This window comes from Salvia hispanica, chromosome 2, assembly GCF_029641045.1.
Source record: "Salvia hispanica isolate PSC_SH4W2 chromosome 2, Shi_PSC_v1, whole genome shotgun sequence".
In the NCBI taxonomy this organism is placed as follows: Eukaryota; Viridiplantae; Streptophyta; class Magnoliopsida; order Lamiales; family Lamiaceae; genus Salvia; species Salvia hispanica.
In genome coordinates this window covers 10785355-10807577 of record NC_142693.1, presented here as the reverse complement: position 1 = coordinate 10807577, position 22223 = coordinate 10785355, and the positions used below count along the sequence as shown (strand labels likewise).

General features: G+C 36.3%; 1 protein-coding gene and 1 pseudogene across 1 annotated transcript; both read left to right on the top strand.

The window, feature by feature from the left end:
* Nucleotides 1-948: 948 nt before the first annotated feature.
* On the top strand, nt 949-18022 carry LOC125200630 (suppressor of RPS4-RLD 1-like). The gene is made up of 23 exons (XM_048098314.2): nt 949-1351; nt 1464-1573; nt 2536-3155; nt 4007-4051; nt 4170-4271; nt 4350-4430; nt 4839-4905; nt 5399-5499; nt 5590-5697; nt 8246-8316; nt 9346-9402; nt 10413-10521; nt 10610-10690; nt 11874-11960; nt 12699-12905; nt 14607-14941; nt 15132-15218; nt 15289-15388; nt 16268-16359; nt 16469-16507; nt 16625-16715; nt 17161-17258; nt 17348-18022. The coding sequence occupies exons 1-23, from the start codon at nt 1230-1232 to the stop codon at nt 17634-17636; spliced, it is 3099 nt and encodes a 1032-aa protein (XP_047954271.1). The 5' UTR covers nt 949-1229; the 3' UTR covers nt 17637-18022.
* Nucleotides 18023-19290: 1268 nt separating this feature from the next.
* On the top strand, nt 19291-21801 carry LOC148931553 (uncharacterized; annotated as a pseudogene).
* Nucleotides 21802-22223: the final 422 nt, after the last annotated feature.

Sequence of the window (22223 nt, the reverse complement as noted above, 5' to 3'; positions counted from 1 at the left end):
TCGCTGAGAAGAAACCGATGAGAAGAGCGTGAAATCTGGAGTGAATCTGGAGCGAAATTCAAAAATTAAATTAGCGAAATGACATATTTACCCTCTGAGCCTATTTTTATTAAGTAAATCTAAGTTTGAATCTCAACCACAAGATTATAAAATATGTGTGGTCCAGATTTAGTTATAGAGTTATCATGTGATTTGAGAGTTATGATATGATCGCATCTCTATATATATATATATATATATGTGTGTGTGTGAGAGATTTATATTTTATTAACTTATTCAATCCACTTTTATTTATATTTTTTAAAATTCGTGCCTAAGCCAATAGAACTCCTATTGTGAGATGTAAAAGTTTTATAATTTTACGTTTATTTATAGATTAAAATTTTTTAACGTAAAAATAAATTAATTATCTTAAATTGATTCACCCAACCTAATCCGAAACTCTCCATCTCTCACAATATGCTTCCACCCATTGATGTGCCATAGTCTCAACTTTTAATTACTTTTGCAAAAAAGTAACAAGCATCCACATCCCACCGAGCTCCAAATCCCGTCCATCTCATTATTCTCCCTATTTTTTGTGCCATGTCATAACTCACTCAACCATGAACCCCCAAGCTAGACCCTATCAATACCATAAACAATAAATTGGGTTATTCACGACTACTACTAACTATTTTAATCGTAAAATTGAAAACGTTGAACAAGTATAACAATTATAAAAAATTATTGTTTATTTAAAAATTAAAACTTATAAACTCTAAAATTCAAACTTTACAAGTTATAAAAATTCAAAAATTGAAAGGGTTAGGAATGAATGATGTAGAATAAAAATGAAAATATTGTGGAAAGATATTTATAAAGCAAAATTCGATATTTTTTTAAAATAAGACTTCTGGTCCGGCCGGTGCACCCACAACCCCAACAAACCTCCAAACCGGGCCTCAACCAGGTACGACCTTTGATTGCAGCTAAGGCACTGAAAGCGGCTCGGACCCAGCCCAGTCCACCTCCAACACGCTGAGCCCCCGCCCGGAGCACCAGGTGCAGTCTGGTTACCTCCATGCCCCAGGGATGTGGATGCTCTAATTCACTTAAAATTAAGAAAATACTGAAGTAAAATAATTCTCTGTAGCCAATAGAGAAAATCGCCGCTTTCCAAAAATTGCCCCCATCTGCACTTCACTCACACCGCCGTCGATCCATTTTCTCCGGCGATTTCTCCTCCAATGGCGACGGCGAACGCGGAGCGGATTCAGCTCGCGAAGCTCTGCAGCTCCAAGGATTGGTCAAAGGCTATCCGGATTCTCGATTCACTCCTTGCACAGTCATGCGCCATTCAGGATCTTTGGTAATTTGGATTCGTCTTAGCTTCTTTCACATTCGATTTGGATTGTATAGACTTATGAGTTCGTTGCTGATCGTTCAATTTTTGGATTTTGTAACGTGTCGTGAATGTTCAGCAATCGAGCTTTCTGCTATAGCCAATTGGAGTTGCACAAGCACGTGGTCAAGGACTGCAATAAGGCGCTGCAGCTTGATCCTAAGCTTCTCCAAGCGTATATTCTTAAAGGTTGTTGTTTATGTTTACTTGATTGAAGGCTGTTTGTCACAACTAGATTGGAACGTAATGTTATATCTCTTCTGGAAATTGTTCTTCAAATCATACAATTGAAGAATGAAGTCAACGGCCGTATCAGGAATTTGTTGCAGTTATTTAAGTAAATTGAAATGTTCTGCTAATTTACGAGAGTATATAAATTGGTTAGGACTTAGGAGAAAGTGACTTGGAAAAGTTTTAGGGTCATTTAAATGAGCAACTGCAAGACTAATTTCCCTTCTCACCTCTTGTAATAAACTTGTATCATGTCTGGATTTTTTTTATCTCAGTTCATACTTCTGTTTCATAATCTGCTCCTGGTGCCACAGATTTGCTTCTAAAATATTTGCCGGGATAACAAGATGCGACCAATTATTGGCATGTTGTTAATCTCTTGAGATGTAGAACTTTCTAAGCACTTATTTGGTAGTATTTAACATGTGGCTTCTGTTCTGACATGGATTGCTAGGAGTTTTCCCTCCATAAACATCCTTTATTTTTTATTTTTTCAGTTACAAAAAAAAAAAAACCAGTGTTCTGTCATTCAATCATATGTTCATTTTATGAGCTTTCTCAATGTGTGAAGGATATGAAGTTATACACTAATATTTATAGGACATTTTAAGGCCCACTTCTCATAGGAATCCTGTTATCACATATATAGGACTTTTTAAGGCCCACTTCTCATAGGAATCCTGTTATCACATATATTTACATTCCATTGCTAAGTAGATCTCTTGCTGTGAACCTGAGAAATGGGCATATATAACGAGTTCTGGCGCATGTTGAAATCGTTTGATGTGGTTTTGTGAATGCTTCTTGGAACATCAGTTCAAGGCTCTCTTGATTGGTTACCTTATATTATTCCCAAATTTTATGTAAGTTCTAATTGATTTTAATTCTGCTGAAATTAGTCTGATTTAATATTATTGTAGGCCATGCCTTTTCTGCTATGGGAAGGAAAGAAGAAGCTCTTTTAGTTTGGGAACAAGGATACGAGTGTGCTGTTTGTCAGTCTGCTGATTTAAAACAACTTATGGAGCTGGAAGAGCTCATGAGAATTGCTAAGCAAAATGGTTCCATTCAGAACAGTGGTATGGGATCATCTGGGTCATCCTTTTCTGCATCTGAATCTGTTGTTTCCACAAAATTAAACGATGCATCAAACAACCATGGGAAATCCAATGGAAGAATTATGACACCTAGCAGCTCAACTCAACAAGTAGAAGCTCACAAAAACGGATCAAGTCTTAATATCAAAGGAGAGAGTTCTTTTGGCAGTCTATCAAGCACGAAACTTGAAAATCGTCCAATGGAAACCAATGGGATACACAAGAACAAGAAGTCAGTAGGGAAGTCTGCACTGAACAATTCGGCAGAAACCAGCAGTGAATTGATTGATTTTTCTGATATATGTAGTGAGCCATTAAGCTTATCTGAGATACACAATGAATTAATGGATGACGCCAATAGGAGCAAAAAGTTTTGTGTTGCCAGGATATCAAAGAACAAGTCAATTAATGTTGATTTCAGATTATCAAGGGGAATTGCACAGGTAAATTTAATTTCATCTTCTGCCCAGAGATAATGATAATAATGTAAAAATACACTGCTGTCAAAGGCATCCTGGAAGGGCTACAAGCCTCCCTTATTCATCAGTTGGTGCCTTGAATACATAAGTGTGACTTTTAATACTTTTTGAGTTTTTTACGCTGCTTCTTTAATTCTTCATCAGTGTCTAGTTCTGGTTTATAGTTTGTCATTCTATATCTTTAATTTTGCTTTTGGGTCATTTGTTGCTCTCTTACAGCCTAAATGCATATATGTATGCACACATAAGTAGCATCCATGAATGTGTGTAGCTATGGGGTTTGATCAATGGAAGAGGAAGACTACTGAAAACTTGATGTGTTTTACCACAACATACAATAGAAAAAATAGTTGCATCTTTAGGGTCATATATGCAGTATCTCAAGAACAAATTCTTCCTTGGCTTGATGTACTTTCTAAATCAAATTGTATTGTTTCCTTCACTATTGATACTTCAATTTTATCTATAAAGATGATAGCTTTTGAGCACATCATCACGATGACACTTCTGATCAGTGTCCAGATTAAGACATGGAGAAGGTGGACTGGTTATCTCTTATAAGTCACACGGCCCTGCATTGCATATTCTTTCTAACCCCATCTATAAAATTCTCATGTTAACGAAATTATATAGAAAATTAAGGATGTCCTGACTCCTGACAATATCAGGGTACAGAGTTGATCCCTTTTATTTTTGATGCTTAGAATAGAACTTGGGTGCCGTTTCCCCACAAGTCAAAGTTGCTGCTCTGATAATGATTACACCGCAGTTCATATTTAGTGAAGAACTGAAGATGGTGCTCTGTTCTTTTGCAGGTTAATGAAGGAAAGTACGCTCATGCTATATCCATCTTTGACAAGGTTGATATCTGCTCTTCTTTAACCTGTCATCGTAAACTTAGTTTTACTCCACACTATTTGGTTCTAGGGAAGAGAATAAATCATTTGTTCACTTATCAATGTCTTTTGTACGCATCAGATACTACAAGAAGAGCCTGATTACCCTGAGGCCTTAATTGGAAGAGGGACGGCATATGCATTTCAACGAGAACTGCATGCTGCTATTGCTGATTTTACTAAGGTAACACATGAATGAGGTTGAGTCCTTTATGCGAGGTGTATTTATATTTGATTGAAATCTCACGGCTATTTATGATAGGCGATAGAATCAAATCCCTTAGCTGGCGAGGCCTGGAAACGCAGAGGACAAGCTCGAGCAGCCTTGGGAGAATCTGCTAAGGTGCTCATTTCACATCTTGGTTATGCTTTTGTTTATGTTTATCATTTTATGTTGATTATTTTGAGTTTGATTTTGTATTTACATTAGTATTGTTTTGAAAACAAATGCTGTACTTGTTGAAGTTCCTCGTTTGTTCAGCTGGTTTTCTATGCATAAAGTTGTAAATCCTAGATCCCAATATTACCTTCAATACAACTCGTAAACCTATTGACAGATATTTATAAACCTGTAAATGAATATTTTGACTTCAGATTAATGGGTGCATACTCCAAAAATTGGGTAACTTAGTATTGCCGTTGCTGCCCCCTCGAGCAAAGCTTCTTTTTTATGATCATCTATCTGATGTTTGTGTACTATTATGTGTCTGCATCAGTAGATGCTTTGGTCTGATTTTCTTATATTTTTCAGGCAATTGCAGACTTGACTAAAGCGTTGGATTTTGAACCCAATTCTCCAGACATATTGCATGAAAGGGGTACTTGCATTATTATAATATTAAATTTTGTTTTTCACTCTTCAGCTTAATGTTTTTGAGGCACATGCTTAGGGTTTCCAATTATATTCTGATGGCTACTTTCTAGGCTAACTGTGCATGTGTTATAGCTAATTTAATTTGCAAAATGTAGCCATATGACACTATTGCTTGCCAGATGAAACTATCGTTAGTTACTTAGTTAACAGCCAAAGATACCCATCTTTGCCTAACAAGTCTTTCCCTGTTCACTTCAAAGCCATTTGGATGGTTTCTGTAGCTATACCTATGAAAAAAAAAAATACTATTACTATCAGTGTTACAACCCGGTGAAAGCTACATAATTTAAAGATCATTGCAAAAGACATTCTGATTATGGATAAGAGAACATATGCAAGCCCTCAAGAAGAATTTAGAGGTGGATTTGCAGATATAATCTTGTGCAGTACTAACCTTACAGTTTGTAGATATGGTGATATTAGTATAATGTATGCAGGCATTGTGAATTTTAAATTTAAGGATTACAAAGCTGCTGTTGAAGACTTATCAACATGTGTAGAAGCTGATGATCAGAACCAATCAGCTTTGACATATTTGGTGAGCACACAAAATTATTTGTGTTTGGGTAATGGCGTCAATTAACTAGTATCCAAACAATTATGTAGAGTTAAATTGTTGGTGTGACAGGGTTTGGCTCTATCTTCACTGGGTGAATATAAAAGGGCCGAAGAGGCACATACTAAAGCAATCCGAATAGATCAAAATTTCCTTGAGGCTTGGACTCATCTAACTCAGGTAATCCATTAAAACATAGTTCGATAGAAATCTCTTTTTCTTTCTTTGTGCGTGCACACGTGCCTGCGTGTGTGTGTATATACTATATAATCTTGTCCCGCTGGAAGAGTGCTAAAAAGAAGAAAATTTGTCAAGGTTTCTTGTTTTTTAGGTTGTGACCAATGAGTAGGCTGCCATTTTGTATTGTATTTCTTACCATTTTGGTGTCTAGATGTTGGACCTTAATGATGCATGGATCATGGTGCTATCATTATGCAACCTGGGCCTCTATTGTTATAGTTTTGGAACAGAAAGGTAATCTTAGAACTAAACAAAGAAGAATTTGTTGCTTAAAGATTAAAGAAATAGAAATATGTGATTGCAAGTTGCAACTAAAGGACTATTAAGTAGTTGCTAGGTGAATGTTTCCCTATGTTGCTTTTATAGGACACTATATCTCTCTCTTTGTAAGTGCATTCTCTGCAACTATTTTGACTCACAACATGTATAGGCTAATGTAATATGCTGTAAATTATTTTAAAAGTTTACACTGTCTCTATCTGTTTCGTATACAACATGTCACGGTGCGATTTTGCTAAGGATAGCTATGCTGGGAACCACGACTAAGGTAGGATTGAGGATTGAAAGGGGCTATGATTTCTTACGAAATACTGATTAACCTTGAACATTCATGAGGACAGACAAATTAAATAGAAATAGAAGGGTTTTAGAAGTTATATACTACCATTTGGTTGAATTGGAGAATGAACCACAGTGTATTTCCTCAAAAGGTGACATTGTTTATTAACTAAAATCCGTCAGTATTTAGAGGCTTGCAGCCGAAAACAAGGCGAGATATATGTATGAAGACATGTGTCTCGTAGAGGTTCTCTGTCATGATTTAAGACTGCTAAAATGCTCCACTAGACACTTCATCATCAACCATTATCTTGAACAGTTGAACCTGATATTTATATATATATGCAGGGCTGAGTACAAAGTACGAGTGAAAACATGTCTAAACTGTAACTATTTTAACATTTAAAAGTAACAAATGGCTGTTCATCTAGAAAGGCACATGTTTATTAAATTCTTTTGTGAGACTAACGTTCAACCGATCAGTTTGAGACTTGGAGTTCTTTTGTAACCTACTGTATCTGAAGCCGGGTGGTTGGAAGGAGGCCTCTTTCACGAGCATGGTGACTGGACAACTTACTCACTAAATCATATCACTAAGTGTATACTTAATCCAGACAGAATAGGTACCCGCTCAGGATCCGGATTTTGTTATGCATATTTGGAAAAACCAATGCCGATAGACATCATACATAAATCTCAAAAGTTTAGGCAAGAAACGTGAAAGGATTTTCAGTTCAAGGGCCTTTGAAAAGAAATTTGTTAAAATGTAATGACCAACTTGTTTACTTCGTATGTAAACCCACTTGAATTAAAAGTCCTCTCTTACGGGTGCACAGAATCTTTTCCATTGCTCGCCTTTCCAGCTTGAGTTTATCATGAAACTAAAAGATGGAAAAATCTTATTGAAAGCTTCAAAAGTATTTGCAATTTTAATTTTAAGGGAATTTGTATTTTCTAGCTTCAGATTTTCACTGGTAACTCTACCTCTTTATGTTAACAATTTAGAAGACTGATCACTGGAAATGCTTCCATTTAGTGATCCATAGGTTAGTTTTCCCATTAATTGATTTTAAAACTCAAAAGTTGATTTTCAATGTGCGCAGCAATCAGTTTCAAACAAACTGCAGTTTTTTCTCAGGAATTAGGAGGCGTGGATTCTACTGTTAGAAAGCTACAGTAGTCTAGTTTAAGCCCTTCCAAGTGGTGACCAAATCCGTTTACCGAAATAGGAGATATTCCATTTAAATTGAAGGGTGGTGAAACAGCTTATCTGTATTTTTAGTATTAGTGACAATTGTACTCGACCACAATTTAAGATATGAGTCATATGACTGCTTGACTTTCTCCAACTTGTCCTATTTATGATCTTCCTAGAAGATCATTGTACTTTTCTTCCTGACTGTTATTAGTACGATACCAAGTTGATAAGCTTATCAAAAAGCAGGATTTATGTTTATCGATTCCTACGCGGTAGACTATGTAATGGTACCCAGACACCCCCACTTGTTTCACTCTTCTAAGATATTGAATTAAAGTTTTGAGCTCATTATCAGTAAACTCTGGGTGCTAATGTTATTGTTAAGTTACCCATGGTTGTCAATTATTGCTTTTTAAATTAGTGTAGTTGGGATTTTTTATTAATTCATGCGTAAATTTGTATATTAGGAAAAGGCAATATACAGTAAGGTTTTTTGTCTTGTTTTTTCCCTTAGTTTATAATGCACCATTAATGTGGTTTGTAAATGAACCTACTGTGTACTTGGATAGCATAGATAGGCTATCAGTGATTGATTTTATTTTGATTGGTTTGTCCTGAGAATATCTGATTCTCTGTGAAGTTACGTAAGCCTCTGTGCTGGATTATTTACAAGTTGTCAATGTTACATTGTTAATTTACAAGAATTATGGATAATGATTGGTCTTTTGACAGTTCTATCAAGACATGGCAAATTCAGAAAAGGCTTTACGATGCATTCATGAGATTCTTAAAATTGATGAAAGGTTCGAATAAGCTACACTTCTGTCTGATATGATCAATTAATATTATGTCACAGACTCACATGTGGACAATTGGTGACTTACAAGTGATGAATCTTAGTAATTATTCTTTTAAATGCTCGTTGGATTTACTTTGTTACCAGATTTATTTGTTTACCCAGTAGGATATAGCTCATATTTTTCCTTGAACGCAACTTGGGAAGGTATGAAGGAGTTGTTTGGCCTACACGTCTTTTCATGCTGGCTGTCTGGGGTCTGGGGACACAATCTTGATTATGCATTCTTTTGTTTCTTCATGTAACCTTTACTTGGAAGAAGTTTATGGGACCTAAGTACCTAATGTTTCGTAGTCGTTGCCCATGTAGTCATCTAAAGAAGTTTGTGTGTAAATCCCTCTTCAAGTTTCTTATGCAGAGTCTAGATATGAACTCCTTATATTGGTTTTTGTCATGCTAATTACTCACACATCAATCAAAGGTCACATGGATTGCCTAATGAATATTCAGTCTGGTCACTACATGTATAAAAAAAGTATCTTAGTAATTACTCCCTCCGTCCACGAAAATTTGTCCCAGTTTTCCATTTCCGTCCGTCCCCCAAAATTTGTCCCATTTCACTTTTACCATTTTTGGTAGTGGACCCCATATTCCACTAACTCATTCATACTCACATTTTATTATAAAACTAATACTTTAAAAGTAGGACCCACAATCCACTAACTTTTTCAACTCACTTTCCATTATATTTCTTAAAACCCGTGTCCAGTCAAACCGGGACGAATTTTCGTGGACGGAGGGAGTATCATTTTCCATGACCATGAAACTGGTTAATAAGATATTTAATTGTATGAGAACTAACAGATTTTGAATATTTATCTTCAATATAGCCTTAAATATGTGGTCTAGAGTCTAGAGTTATTTACATCCCTAATAGAGTTGGTTTACATTGAGGTTTTAAGGTGTTTGTGGCTCTACATACCTGCATATCATACTGAAGAGGTAGTTAAAATTTTTGATTTCAACTGCTGCTCAGGTTTGCCAAAGCATACCACCTGCACGGGCTTCTTCTCCATGGAATGGGAGAACACAGGTAACATTCTAAAGTTAATATGGTTGTGTCTGATACTTGGCTGGATATGCTAGCTATTGTTATGTATTATAAAGTAAGGTTTGAATTATAAGATACTGCATAAAATTTGATACTCCCTCCGTCTCATAAAAATAGGGACTTTGGGGACTTTGGTGAAGTAGGAGAGATGTAGAAGGAAAAAGTGATTGAAATATAATTCGTGTAGAATGAGGCCCACTTTATAAGAGAGAAAAGACTTGCCAAAAATAGAAAGGGCTATTCTTGTGGGACGGACCAAAATGGAAAAAGAAGACTATTTTATGGGACAAAGGGAGTATTATTCTATGTTGTGGTTTATTTTATGTTATTGTTATATGTTTAAGCTCGGAGCTATACCCAATTTGGTCAGCATATGCTCAGAGATTTCCTTTTGACTTAAATACATAAACCTCAAGATATAAGCATTCTTCCACAACTTTAGCTTTTAGCATTGTAACAACTTTATATTATGTGTATTTTCTTGTGAGCTGTAAGTTTTTCTCCTTAAATTATTTTTACTTTCTGCATTGAAAATTGTATTATGTTACTCTTCCTATGTGTGTGTGTACTACTTATTTTTGTTTTCATCATCATTGTATAGTTATTTGGATTATTTATTTTGAAAATTCAGAGTCTATCTCCTACTGGCATGCTTTGTCTTAATATACTTGTCATGAAAACCATTAGGTTTGACGTGTTTGTTTCATAATTCATACTACCTCTGTGTTACTATTTCCATTTTGGTTCGTTATAGAAACTTTTTATACTTTCTATTTTAGGAAATCTTTTTCTCTCTAATGAGGTGGGAGCCATTCTCCACTAACAATACTTCAATCACTTTTTCTTTCTATCTCTCTCTTACCTTACCAATTATGCATTATAACACGTGCCGTTTCAAAAGTTTATATTTTTCAAAGATGGAAGTAGTATATTAAACTAGATTACTTGAGTTCAGATGAAATTTGATCCACTGTTTAACATGATGATTGTAGGAATGCCATCAAGGAATTATCAACGGGATTGAGTATTGATAGCTCGAATATCGAATGTTTGTATCTAAGAGCTTCTTGCTATCATGCTATAGGAGAATTTAAAGAAGCAGTATGACTTTTCCACTCTATTCTTACTCCATATTCCTTATTATTCCTTCTATCATAGTGTTATTCATGGAGTGGATCTTATGATGCAGGTTAAAGATTATGATGCCGCCCTAGATCTTGAATTAGATTCAATGGAAAAATTTATACTCCAGTGCTTAGCCTTCTATCAGGTTATTTATTGTTCAGCACGACTTATTTCTAGTGATTGTCTGACGAATTTCACTTTTCACCTGTCTATTACAGCATTATTGTTGATTTATAATTGTATTCATGTTACAAACAAGTTCAAAGTAATTACAAATGTTATTATCTATGTGATTTCTGTAGTGTTTGGCTTCACCCAGCAAGTCTCTGCTATTTCTAGAGTTGGCTATTCTTTCTGAGTAAGCTGGAGCTCCTAAGAATATCATGTGATCCATGGTTTATTTGACGCATTATCGTACATTGGAGTATATTGTAGGTACCACGAGTTTAGACTGAGGAATTAGGCTACAACTTTGATGAGCGTGATAAGTGTTGTTAGAGAGTGAGGGAATCCTAAGAATTTATTCATAACTTTGCATGTCGCTTGTCTTTGGTCATTTCATTTCATCTTCGGCACAATTTTCGGAAATTAGTTGTTCCAGGGTGCTTAAGAATCTCCAAATAGTACATTTAGCATATAAAAGTGATATATCATCTGAGCAATTGGAAAAGTATATATGCAGAAAGATTCATTTCAGGAGCATGGTGGAATAATGGATACTTGAATCTACATTTGAACACATGATTGGTGATAGGAGTAAAGGCTGACGAACAAGAATATAAACTAGAAAGAAACTCAAAGATTTAAAGAACAGAAACTGGACACCATTAGAATTAATCGAACAAAAGAAACACAAGAAAATAATCCTCACAAGGAGGCCAATCCTCACGCAGGAGGCCACGGTAAAACCGCCCAGAATATTGATCTCTCCAAAGATGATTTCATCGTTGTGGAGACTTATATTTATAGGCTTACAAGTGAGAAAATATAGCACCAAACCTAATCCTAATTTAAATAATAATAAATCCAGATTCCTAACAAACTTAACTTAAATAATAAATCCTAACTAAACCTAACTAAGTATGCATATCCTGCGATATGCATATCTGTATCAATTGGCTTCAAAACAAACAATTTGGAATGTTACTAAGCCGGAATTCCTTGGTCGTATGAGTTGTATCATTCATCTATCTGTTCTTGTTCTCCATATAGACATCATTTTATCCACGATCAATGTTAATCTATTATTGTATCCCAAAACCATGCTTTTAGTGTGAGGAGTGACTGTTCATCATTCTTATTGTTGTGTCTTTAATCTATTGTTGCAGAAAGAAATTGCACTGTACACAGCTTCAAAGTTTAATACTGAGTTTTCATGGTTTGACCTTGATGGTGACATAGATCCCCTCTTTAAGGTAATATTCAATTCTCACATCATCCTGCCTAGGCCGTGGCTATCGCACCAATCATCTGATTGTTCTGTTACCGTATTATGTAGGCACAGGTTAGAAAGTGTATCTGGATTCTTATTATATTTCTGTTTGAGCATGCTATGCAATCAAGCTGAATTATGCTTTGCAACTTATTGACCTTTTTTCATTGAATAAATTTAAATGCTTATGATGTCTTCTACAGTGCTTCTGTTTCTGTGCCATGAGAAACTTGTACATACTTCAGAAGATTAAAGGATACAATTAATTCATATATTTATACATATTGTATGGACATGCCCCTAGATGCATTTATCACTATTGGAAGGCAAGTCACAGTCATGAACGTGCTTTTTGTAAGGTTTTCTGCTGATTTATAATCCAACGTGGCCCGTTTTAGTTGCCAATTAGAATATTTATTTTGGAGCATATATTAGTGTATCACAATTGTGTGCACGGTTGATTCTGATACTTAGTAGATTTCTTTATTGCTGATATTTGAACTTTGAAGTTTAAATAGAATATAGCTGGAAGATATCGGTTTTTGTAGGCGAATAACTATAAGTAATGTGAACTGAAATCGTGTGTTGCTTATTGTATAATTGTGGGATGGGTAAAATTTTGCACAATGTTGAATTTGAAACTAAATTCGGTTTGTTTAACAAGAATTAGCAGGGAATTCTAGCTTATTTATAAATACTCTTTTGCAACATCTTTTCGCAGGAGTATTGGTGTAAAAGACTGCATCCAAAGAATGTATGTGAAAAGGTCTATAGGCAACCTCCTCTGCGAGATTCTATGAGAAAGGGAAAGCTGAAAAAGCAAGAATTTACACTCACAAAACAGAAGGCAGCCCTTTTACAGGCTGCAGATTCTATAGGCAAGAAGATTCAATACCATTGCCCAGGATTCCTGCCCAACAAACGTCAGGTAATTTTTTTATTAAGATAAGTAGTAGGTACTAGGTATGAAGTAGCTGATGCTGAGATACAAATATTAGCACTATGGAATATGCCGCCTTTCCATTTCTGAAGCATATTTCTATTATGTTTTGAGCTGAACTGCAGCAAGAAGTTTACTTCTTCTACTCCCGTTTCTCCAGTGCACTTTATAAATTCTTCTGACAACTCATTTTTCTTGACAAGCGATTTATGGCCAAGTGATACTATTCTGCAAAATTTGTTCTAGACTCCTAGGTGTTTTTATAATGTTATACTTGAGGTTCTTTCCAAACTGAATAATGACAGAAAACATGTAGAAGAAAGACAATAAATAAAATTGAAACTTGACATTTTTCATTGTTGAAATTTCTGCTTTAAGTGTTCAACTTTTCACCAAATGATAGTAGATATTTTTTCATGTAGCAAACCTTCTTGAAGGGGCTTGCTCTACCTAATGAGATGCCAGAGGTTGAATTTTAGTTTGGTTTTGGTGAACTTTATAAGACCGGGACTGGTCTTACCAAGTAGTTAGTTTTATTGCATTTCTGAAGAAATGGGATTCTTTTGAAACAGATCCTACATTCAGATATGTCCACATTGCATTTATGTTGGTTTTCTTATGGAATTAAACCTATATTCAGCTATTGTGTGATACGGGTAGCGGTTGGAAAGTATACAGGTGCAGGAATAGGGAAGTCGTTTGGCCAAGTGAGCGCCAGCAAAACAACCCCACAGATCGCTGACTTGGTTAGTTGTTCATGCTAACCAATGGAGAAGATTTGGGAGAGAAAATCGGCAGTCTTGTTAGGTTGTTATTTCAGTTTCATTGCTTCTATTTTTGCTGCATTAGTCGCCTCCTATTACTGATTTCCCAAGATGATTTCTATCGCCTAGGTTCCTCACTATATATAGCGACTAATGCAGCAAAAATAGAAGCAATGAAACTGAAATAACAACCTAATAAGACTTCCAATTTTCTCTCCAAATCTTCTCCATCGGTTAGCATGAACAACTTACCAAGTCAGCCGAGATCTGTGGGGTTGTTCTGCAGGCACTTACTTGGCCAAACGACTTCCCTATTCCCGCGCCTGTATACTTTCCAACCACCACCCATATTTGTGTTAGAGATACTTGTAATTAACATGTCATTAAAAAAAATAAAAAATTAACATGTCATTAAAAGCTTAGTATTAGCATGCTATTGTGCTAATATTATGTCCAGCTTTATCTTTATTTCTTGACTAGTATTTTATTTCAAGACATCATTCTCTTATATTTGTAGCCCTTTAATTAGTGGATTGTTGAACGTGTGACAAATCAATTATTTGAAGCATAGGATTGACTTTCAAATTTAGTTTTCCTAAATGTATTAAATTTTGAAATGAGTTGGTTAGTTTGGAGAACAATTTGATGCCAAAACATTAAATATTTTAGTAAGAGATATCTGAAAATATTCAATTTAGCTATTTCTATCTTCAGTAGTAAATGACAGTTCTCATGCTGATATAGCCAACAAGCAGATAACCGTGAGTTAGCATTGGCAAATGTAGATTGTGTTAACTAGCACACATTGAGTTAGTTCAAAACTTTTCTCCTCAAATGGTTCTTTGCTTTTCTTGCCCTCTTACTATTTGCTACTCTACTGTTGGGTTTTGCACCAACTGATAATCTTTATCCAAACATGAATCAGTACCGAATGGCGGGACTTGCTGCTTTAGAGATCGCACAGAAAGTTGTCAGAGTTTGGCGCTCTATACAAACTGATTGGAAGCATTCAAATAAAGGTTCTCTTAAACATGGAAAGAAAGTGAGGAGAAAAGAAGAACTTATCCCTACTAGTCATAACAGAGGTGGTGCTGGTTGCAGCACTAGCAGTTTTTTTGAATCATCAACTACCAGTAATGTAGCAGAAGATAGACCATTCAGGCGTCCTTCATTGCCATGGCATGGTGTTTATTCAATAGCTGTCAAATGGAGACAAATATCTGAACCATGTGATCCAGTTGTTTGGATTAACAAACTGAGGTATTCCGTTTCAGTTCATCTACTTGAGATTTATGAGAGAAAAGAGTTGGCATTACGGCCATCTGCACCATGCAGAATGTATTGTTTTAATTTTGAGTAGATAGGGAAACAATATTTATTTAAACTATGGGGATCAATGGTGCTGTGAATTTAAGCTTAATTTCTTGTGCGGCTTTTTTTGGTTGTCTAGTGAGGAATTTAATTCTGGATTTGGATCCGAAACTCCTCTTGTTCTTGGGCAAGCAAAAGTGGTACGCTATTTCCCAAAATTTGACAGGTAATTTTTAATCCCAAACTCCTCTTAGATTCAATAGAGAGGAAATCATTCATTGCTTGTTGGTCTGCAGAGCATTCAGTGTTGCCAAAACATTAATGAAGGAGAATAAGTATGCCCGTGACAAGAAGAACAACCTCATCTATCTCAATGAAGATGGAAAATTGCAAGAAGTAATATTGTTGAACAAGTCAAACGTTAAATCTTCTGCATCTTCACTTTTTTTTGTCTCCTTTCATGGACTCTACTGTTTTTGCAAGATTAGTTACTTTGGTTTACCTTTCTAGACTTCCCATCAATAGAACTATTGTTTGTCAGTTCATTATTCAGTCCACGATAAGTGTTGTGGTGTTTTTGCCATTTTCGTCCATTCCCAGTAAGTGAGGTGTTTCTAATTTGGCACATGATCCCACCCATTCCCTTATATATTTGAACCTCATTCACACTCAATATTTACCAAAAACTCAATACTTAATTACCTAACACAATATCCTTTGTGGGACTCTTTATCCACTGAAAACATATCCGCTCAGTTTATTAAAACCCACGCCCTCCATTCTACAGCACACTTATCGTGATTCGAGTAATATAGTATGCTGCTCAATTTAGGTCGGGATATTATCGATGTACAATTTCTTGATCATGTTACCAGTCCTGTTTCTTCTTAGGTGGAAATATCAAGAGAAAAACCTCTTGTTTTAGAGTGGTATTAGTGTTTTTTCTTTTTAATGAAACTTTACTGGAGTATGGCTGATGAGTTGAGTATGCTGTAGATACCCCCTGTAGGGATACTAATACGTATCTACACTCTACAATCTTGCATCTTGCTACAATCACCTTGTTTTCCCTGGTTCTCCACTGAACTAAACCTAAAAGACATGGACAGTATCAATGCTACAAGATTACTTAATAACATATTTGAGCTAACTTATATTGAATCGCAATCAATGCTCAGTTTGGTTCTTTTTTCAGCTTATGGATATTTCTTTTGTTGTACTTTGTTGGTTTCCTATGTATTATGCTCTGAACTGTGTTGTTCGTTGACACTGCAGATAATGAATGCAGAATCATGCTCGGACCTTTATAAAGCTGTGGGCCAGGATTTCTGGTTGGCTACTTGGTGCCACAGTATGGCAGTTGAGGGGTACTCTTTGTTGAACATTTCTTTTTGCAAACACTTTTTTTTTTGTCTGTTCGATTATAAATGTTGAAGTTTTGTAACACAAACTCCTTTGATCATTTTCTCATTTCAGAAAACAGCTTGAAGGAACTAGGATCTCTTTAACACAAACGTATGCTACATATCCTTCTGGTCCACTTCATATTGATAACTTATCAATTTGTATGGTTACTGTTTTAAACTTATCTTCATCTGTTTATAAATTTTGTTGTTTGTTTGCTCCTATCAGGGATCCAATTGGGTATGATTTTGCTGTCAAAACTCCTTGTACACCTTCAAGGTGGGATGACTTCGAAATGGAAATGGTTTCAGCATGGGAGGTATCTCTTCCATACCACCTAATTCTTCTGTGCTTCTAATATCTCCTGGCTCTATTGAACAGAAATTCTCATCCTGTTCCTGTAATATACTCCATCTGTCCCTATGTAGTTGAGACATTTCATTTGGGTACTGAGATTAAGGAAAAAGTGTTTAGTTAGTTAAGTGGAGTGAGAATAAAGTAGGACAGAGAATAAAATAAAGAAATGAATAGAGAATAAAATAAATAATTGAAGAGAGTAAAAAAGGAGAGAAAATAAAGGAGCAGAGCTTATGTGTTATTTTTTTGCCATAAAAGGAAATGAATCAACTATAGTGGGACAACCCAAAAAGGAATACGACTCAACTATAGTGGGATGGAGGACATATGAAACTGATCAAAAAAATGGAATAGATGCATCATCTTTTCTTGTAGCCTAGATTGTCAAAAGCAACTGGATTTTGCAGGCACTCTGTGATGCTTATTGTGGTGAAAATTATGGGTCAACCGATTTTGATGTGCTCGAGAATGTGAGAGGGGCAATTTTAAGGATGACTTATTACTGGTGAGAATATGTTTGGAGTGCCATAACATGCGCACATTGCACTTAGTGACGTTTCACTTATATGATTAGTGCTCAACTGCTACTTGCAGGTATAATTTTATGCCGTTATCAAGAGGCAGTGCTGTAATTGGATTGGTTGTGTTGCTTGGGCTGTTTATGGCCGCCAACATTGAATTCACTGGTACCATTCCAGAGGGCGTTCAGGTGGACTGGGATGCAATTCTAGAACGCGACCCTAACTCGTTTATATCTTGCGTGAAAAGCTGGCTGTATCCTTCCCTCAAGATCAGCACGTCGTGGAAAGGGTACCCTGATGTAGCCTCAACTCTTGAAACAACAGGACTAGTTGTTGCGGCGTTGAGCACCTACTCTGATTGAGAAACTCATCTACAAGATATGAGTGAGTTTTTAGGTTTGACTCGGACGCTGCAGGTTTATATTTTATGATGGACCAGTTTATGTGGCGTTCGCATTTTATGAAGTGTTTTTGTTAGGTTTATTGTTGTGCAATCTAATACTACTTATTAATCTTAGATTAATTAACCTCGTATAATGTTTGGTTTGCCAGTGTTATTTAACTCTTGAGGTTGTTAGGGAAACTCTGTTAACTGCCTGCCTCTGGTCAGTTTTAGTATCAGTATTCAACGTTAGTGGTTCACACGACAAAAGTGACTTGTACCCTGAGCCTTTTGATCGGAGGATTTACGTCTTACTGATTGAACTATATTTTGTCATCATATAATTTTTTTACTTTAATTTGGTTATGCTCTAGTATCTTGTATTTTTCATGTTGCACGATGGTGAATATGTTCCGAATTCTATATTTGGTAGTCACAGCTCAAAAGTTGGGCTTGGATCCTCTGCTGTGCCAAAGGGTACAGCAGGATATGCAGTGCTGACAACGCAGTTCTCAACTCTTGCAAATAATGATAATTGTGGTTATTGTCTGTGGAGGGTTGTGGATTGATTACACGTACGAGGGTGGAGAATGAGAGTTTATGATGCCTATACTATACACGTGTTTTTGTCAAGCTAAGGCTGAATTGCATATAATGATGCATATGAGATTATGAGTACATGTAAAATGGATCGTCAACTGCTAACTAATTATTATCGTGATTAACTGCTAATTAATTATTTTAAAGTAAGATTAATTTTTGATCATTAAATTAAAAAATCAACTGCTAACTAATTATTTTAAAGTAAGATTAATTTTTGATCATTAAATTAAAAAATCTAGTGGTTGAAATAATAATTAAAATAATGATTAGTGAATTATATTTTAAATTTAAATATTTAATAAATAAATTTAAAGGGTATTATAATTAAAATTACTACTATCTCTCTTCTAAACCATCTCAAAATGTTAAATTACGTTGCTATTTTGATTTCAATTATTTTCTGTAAAAAATACATCAAATTATAGGTAATTTTATAAGGATTCTAACGAGATCTCAATTGCATATGTTCTGATGACGTTTAGATGATGAAATTTGATGAGCAATTTTTATTTCATTTTTCGTATATGTTGATCAAGTTTGAAGGTCGTGCGTTGCAATGGTTTCAGAATTGGTTGAAGTATCAGGAGAATGCGATGGCTACTCCTTAGATTTGGTTTCTTCAAGCATTGGAGGGTCCCTTTAGGGATCATCTCGGGGATCCCATGACTGAATTGCTCTCGCTTAAACAAATAGGTTCGTTATCCGATTATCATGATCGTTTTGAGCTTTTGTTGGGTCGTGTAACACTCTCTGAATCTTACGCAATTAGTCATTTTATCAATAGATTGCGACCCTATGTACATAAGGCTGTTCGGTTGTTTATGCCCCAAACTCTAGTTCATGCTTTATGCCTTGGTTAGACTTCAGGAGATGTCTAGTCCACCAAGGGAGGGTTTCTCTCAAACTCAAAGTCTAGGAGGCTAACAACAGATACCAAGGTCCTAAGCAATTCTACGGTGAACAACTCACCTCTGCTTCCCACACCCACTATGCCCATTATGAAGAGTCGTAGATTCTTGACTCCTGCGGAAATGGCTGAGAAGAAGGCAAAAGGGCTTTGTTATGGTTGTAATGAGAAGTTTGAGAGGGGATATAATTGTGGGAGAAAGTAGTTATATCTTCTAGAAGTGGAGGATGGGCCTAGGGAATTTGTGGATGAGGAGGATGCTGTGAATGAACCTACTGAGGATGATAATCCTCTGATTTCAATCCACGCTATTAGTGGTTCGACTAAAAAACGATTTAGTACTATAAGAGTAACTGGGAGAGTGGGAAGGAAGGCACTCCATATTCTCATTGATTCGGGAAGTACTCACAACTTTTTGGATATACAGTTAGCTAAGAAATTGGGGCTGCAGCTTACTCGGGTTAAGTCTGTAATGGTGGATGTAGCGGATGGTAATAGATTAGAATGTGATGCTATGTGTAAAGGGCTGAAATGGATGCTGAGGGGATCCACATTTACTACTGATGTTCTATAGTTGCCATTGGGAAATTGTGACATGGTGTTGGAAATTCAATGGCTGGAAACACTTGGTGTTATACAATGAGATTTTATCCACCATGGATTTCATGCCTGATGGAAGGAGATATGTATTGCATGGGGGACAAAAGGAGCTGCATATTTTCTATTGTGTTTGACAAAGAAATAGAGAAAATTCTCACTCATTGCAATGGATTGTAGCTTTGTAGCATTCAAGTGACTGAGGCAGGAAAGTCTGAGCTATTAACTATGGAAAATGCTGCGGAGGAGTAGGGTGAGATCCTGAGTGTATACAAGCCCTTTTGACAGAACAAGCAGCTGTTTTCTCTGAACCTACAACACTTCCACTTATGAGATCTCATAATCACCAAATTGTGCTTACTCATAGGGCGACTCCAGTCAACTCCGGACCCTATAGACATTCGGCTTTACAGAAAAATATCATTGAAAAGCAGGTGGCTGACTTATTACAACAGGGCTTTATTCAACCTAGTACCAGCCCTTTCTCTTCTCCTATGGTGCTTGTGAAAAAGAAGGATGGGTCGTGGAGGATGTGTTTTGACTATAGGAGGTTAAATAAGCTCACAGTGAAGGACAAGTACCCCATTGCATTGATAGAGGAATTTCTAGAGGAACTACATGCGGCTGATGTGTTTTCTAGAATTTATTTGAGAGCCAGTTATCACCAAATCAGAATGAAGATTGAGGACATTCCAAAAACTGCTTTTAGAACTCATGATGAACACTATGAGTTTGTGGTTATGCCTTTTGGGCTCACCAATGCCCCGACCACATTCCAAAGTTTGATGAATGATATCTTTAGACCCTTCCTAAGAAAATACGTTTTGGTATTCTTTGATGATATATTGGTTTACAGTGATGATCTTGATGCTCACTTACTTCATTTTAGACAAGTTTTGAGAAGTTGAAGGAGCATTCTTTGTTTGCAAAAAGCAACAAGTGTGATTTTGCTAAGCCGATGGTGGAGTACTTGGGCCATATTATATCCAAAGAAGGGGTAGCATCTGATCCTCAGAAATTGATTAGTAGATTTATTCGAAATTATGGTGATTTTTGGGACTCATGGGCTATTATAGAAGATTTATTCGAAATTATGGTGTGATTAGTAGGCCTCTGACTGATTTACTTAAAAAGGATGCATTTCAGTGGAATGCATCTGATAAGGATTTTTTGGAGCTCAAACATGCCATGATTCTTCCCTTGTTATGGCTCTTCCAGACTTTACATTGCCCTTTTGCATTGAAACTGGTGCTTCGAGTTACGGTATTGGTGTTGTGCTGATGCAACAAGGACATCCTTTGGCCTTTATCAACAAATCTCTCTCCCCTAGCATAAACATTTATCCGTATATGACAAAGAGTTCTTGGCTATTATATTTGCTGTTATTGTGGAGCCATTATGTTGGGCATCAAACCTTTGAAGATCGCACTGATCATAAGACACTTGCTCATTTGATGAAGGAGAAACTTACCACCTTGGGCCAACTTAGTTGGTTATCTGATGGCTTTTAATTTTGAGATCACTTATAAAAAAAAGGTGCTGAAAATGTGGTGGCTGATGCCCTCTATAGAGTTCTTTCTTCTGAAATATTTTGTATGGATATTACTTCTGTTTCTACAGATTTGTACCCCCTCATAGCAGCTACTTGGACTTCTGATACTCAGCTGCAAGACCTGATACTGAATCTACAACGTGATCCTCTCACACCCTCTAACTTTTCTTGGATAGGTGGCCAACTGCGGAGGAAAGACAATTTGGTTATAAGAATTGATGCGGCTTTAAAAGCACATATCATTCATCTATTTCATGACACAAGTACGAGGGTCGCTCTGGTATTTTAGCTACTTACAAACGGTTGTCTGTTCTTTTTTATTGGCCAAACATGGAAAAACACATCCGACTTTATATACGGGAATATGATATTTGCCAAAGGTTCAAGTATGATAATGCTGCTTACCATGGGTTGCTGCAACCGCTCCCTATTCCAAAAGAGGCGTGGTCACAAGTGAGCCTTGATTTCATTGAAGGGCTCCCCTGATCTCAAGGGAAATCTACTATTCTAGTTGTCGTAGACAGACTCACCAAGTATGCTCACTTCATGAATGAGTCTTGCTAATCCTTACACCGCCCTTTCGGTTGCTCAAGCTTTCCTTGATTATGTTTTTAAACTTAAAGGGCTTCCTTTGGTCCTCATCAGTGATCGGGATAAGGTATTCACGAGAAACTTTTGGTCCGACTTCTTCAAGCTCCAAGGGGTCGTGCTGCACATGTCCACAGCCTACCACCCCCAATCGGATGGCCAAATAGAGGTAGTTAATCATTGCTTGGAAACTTATTTGTGTTGTATGTGTGGGGATCAACTAATGGAATGGAGTAAGTGGCTGAATTCTGAGTTCAACACCTCTTCCCATCCTGCTTTCGAAACAACCCCGTTTGAAGCTCTATATGGTTATTCCCCTC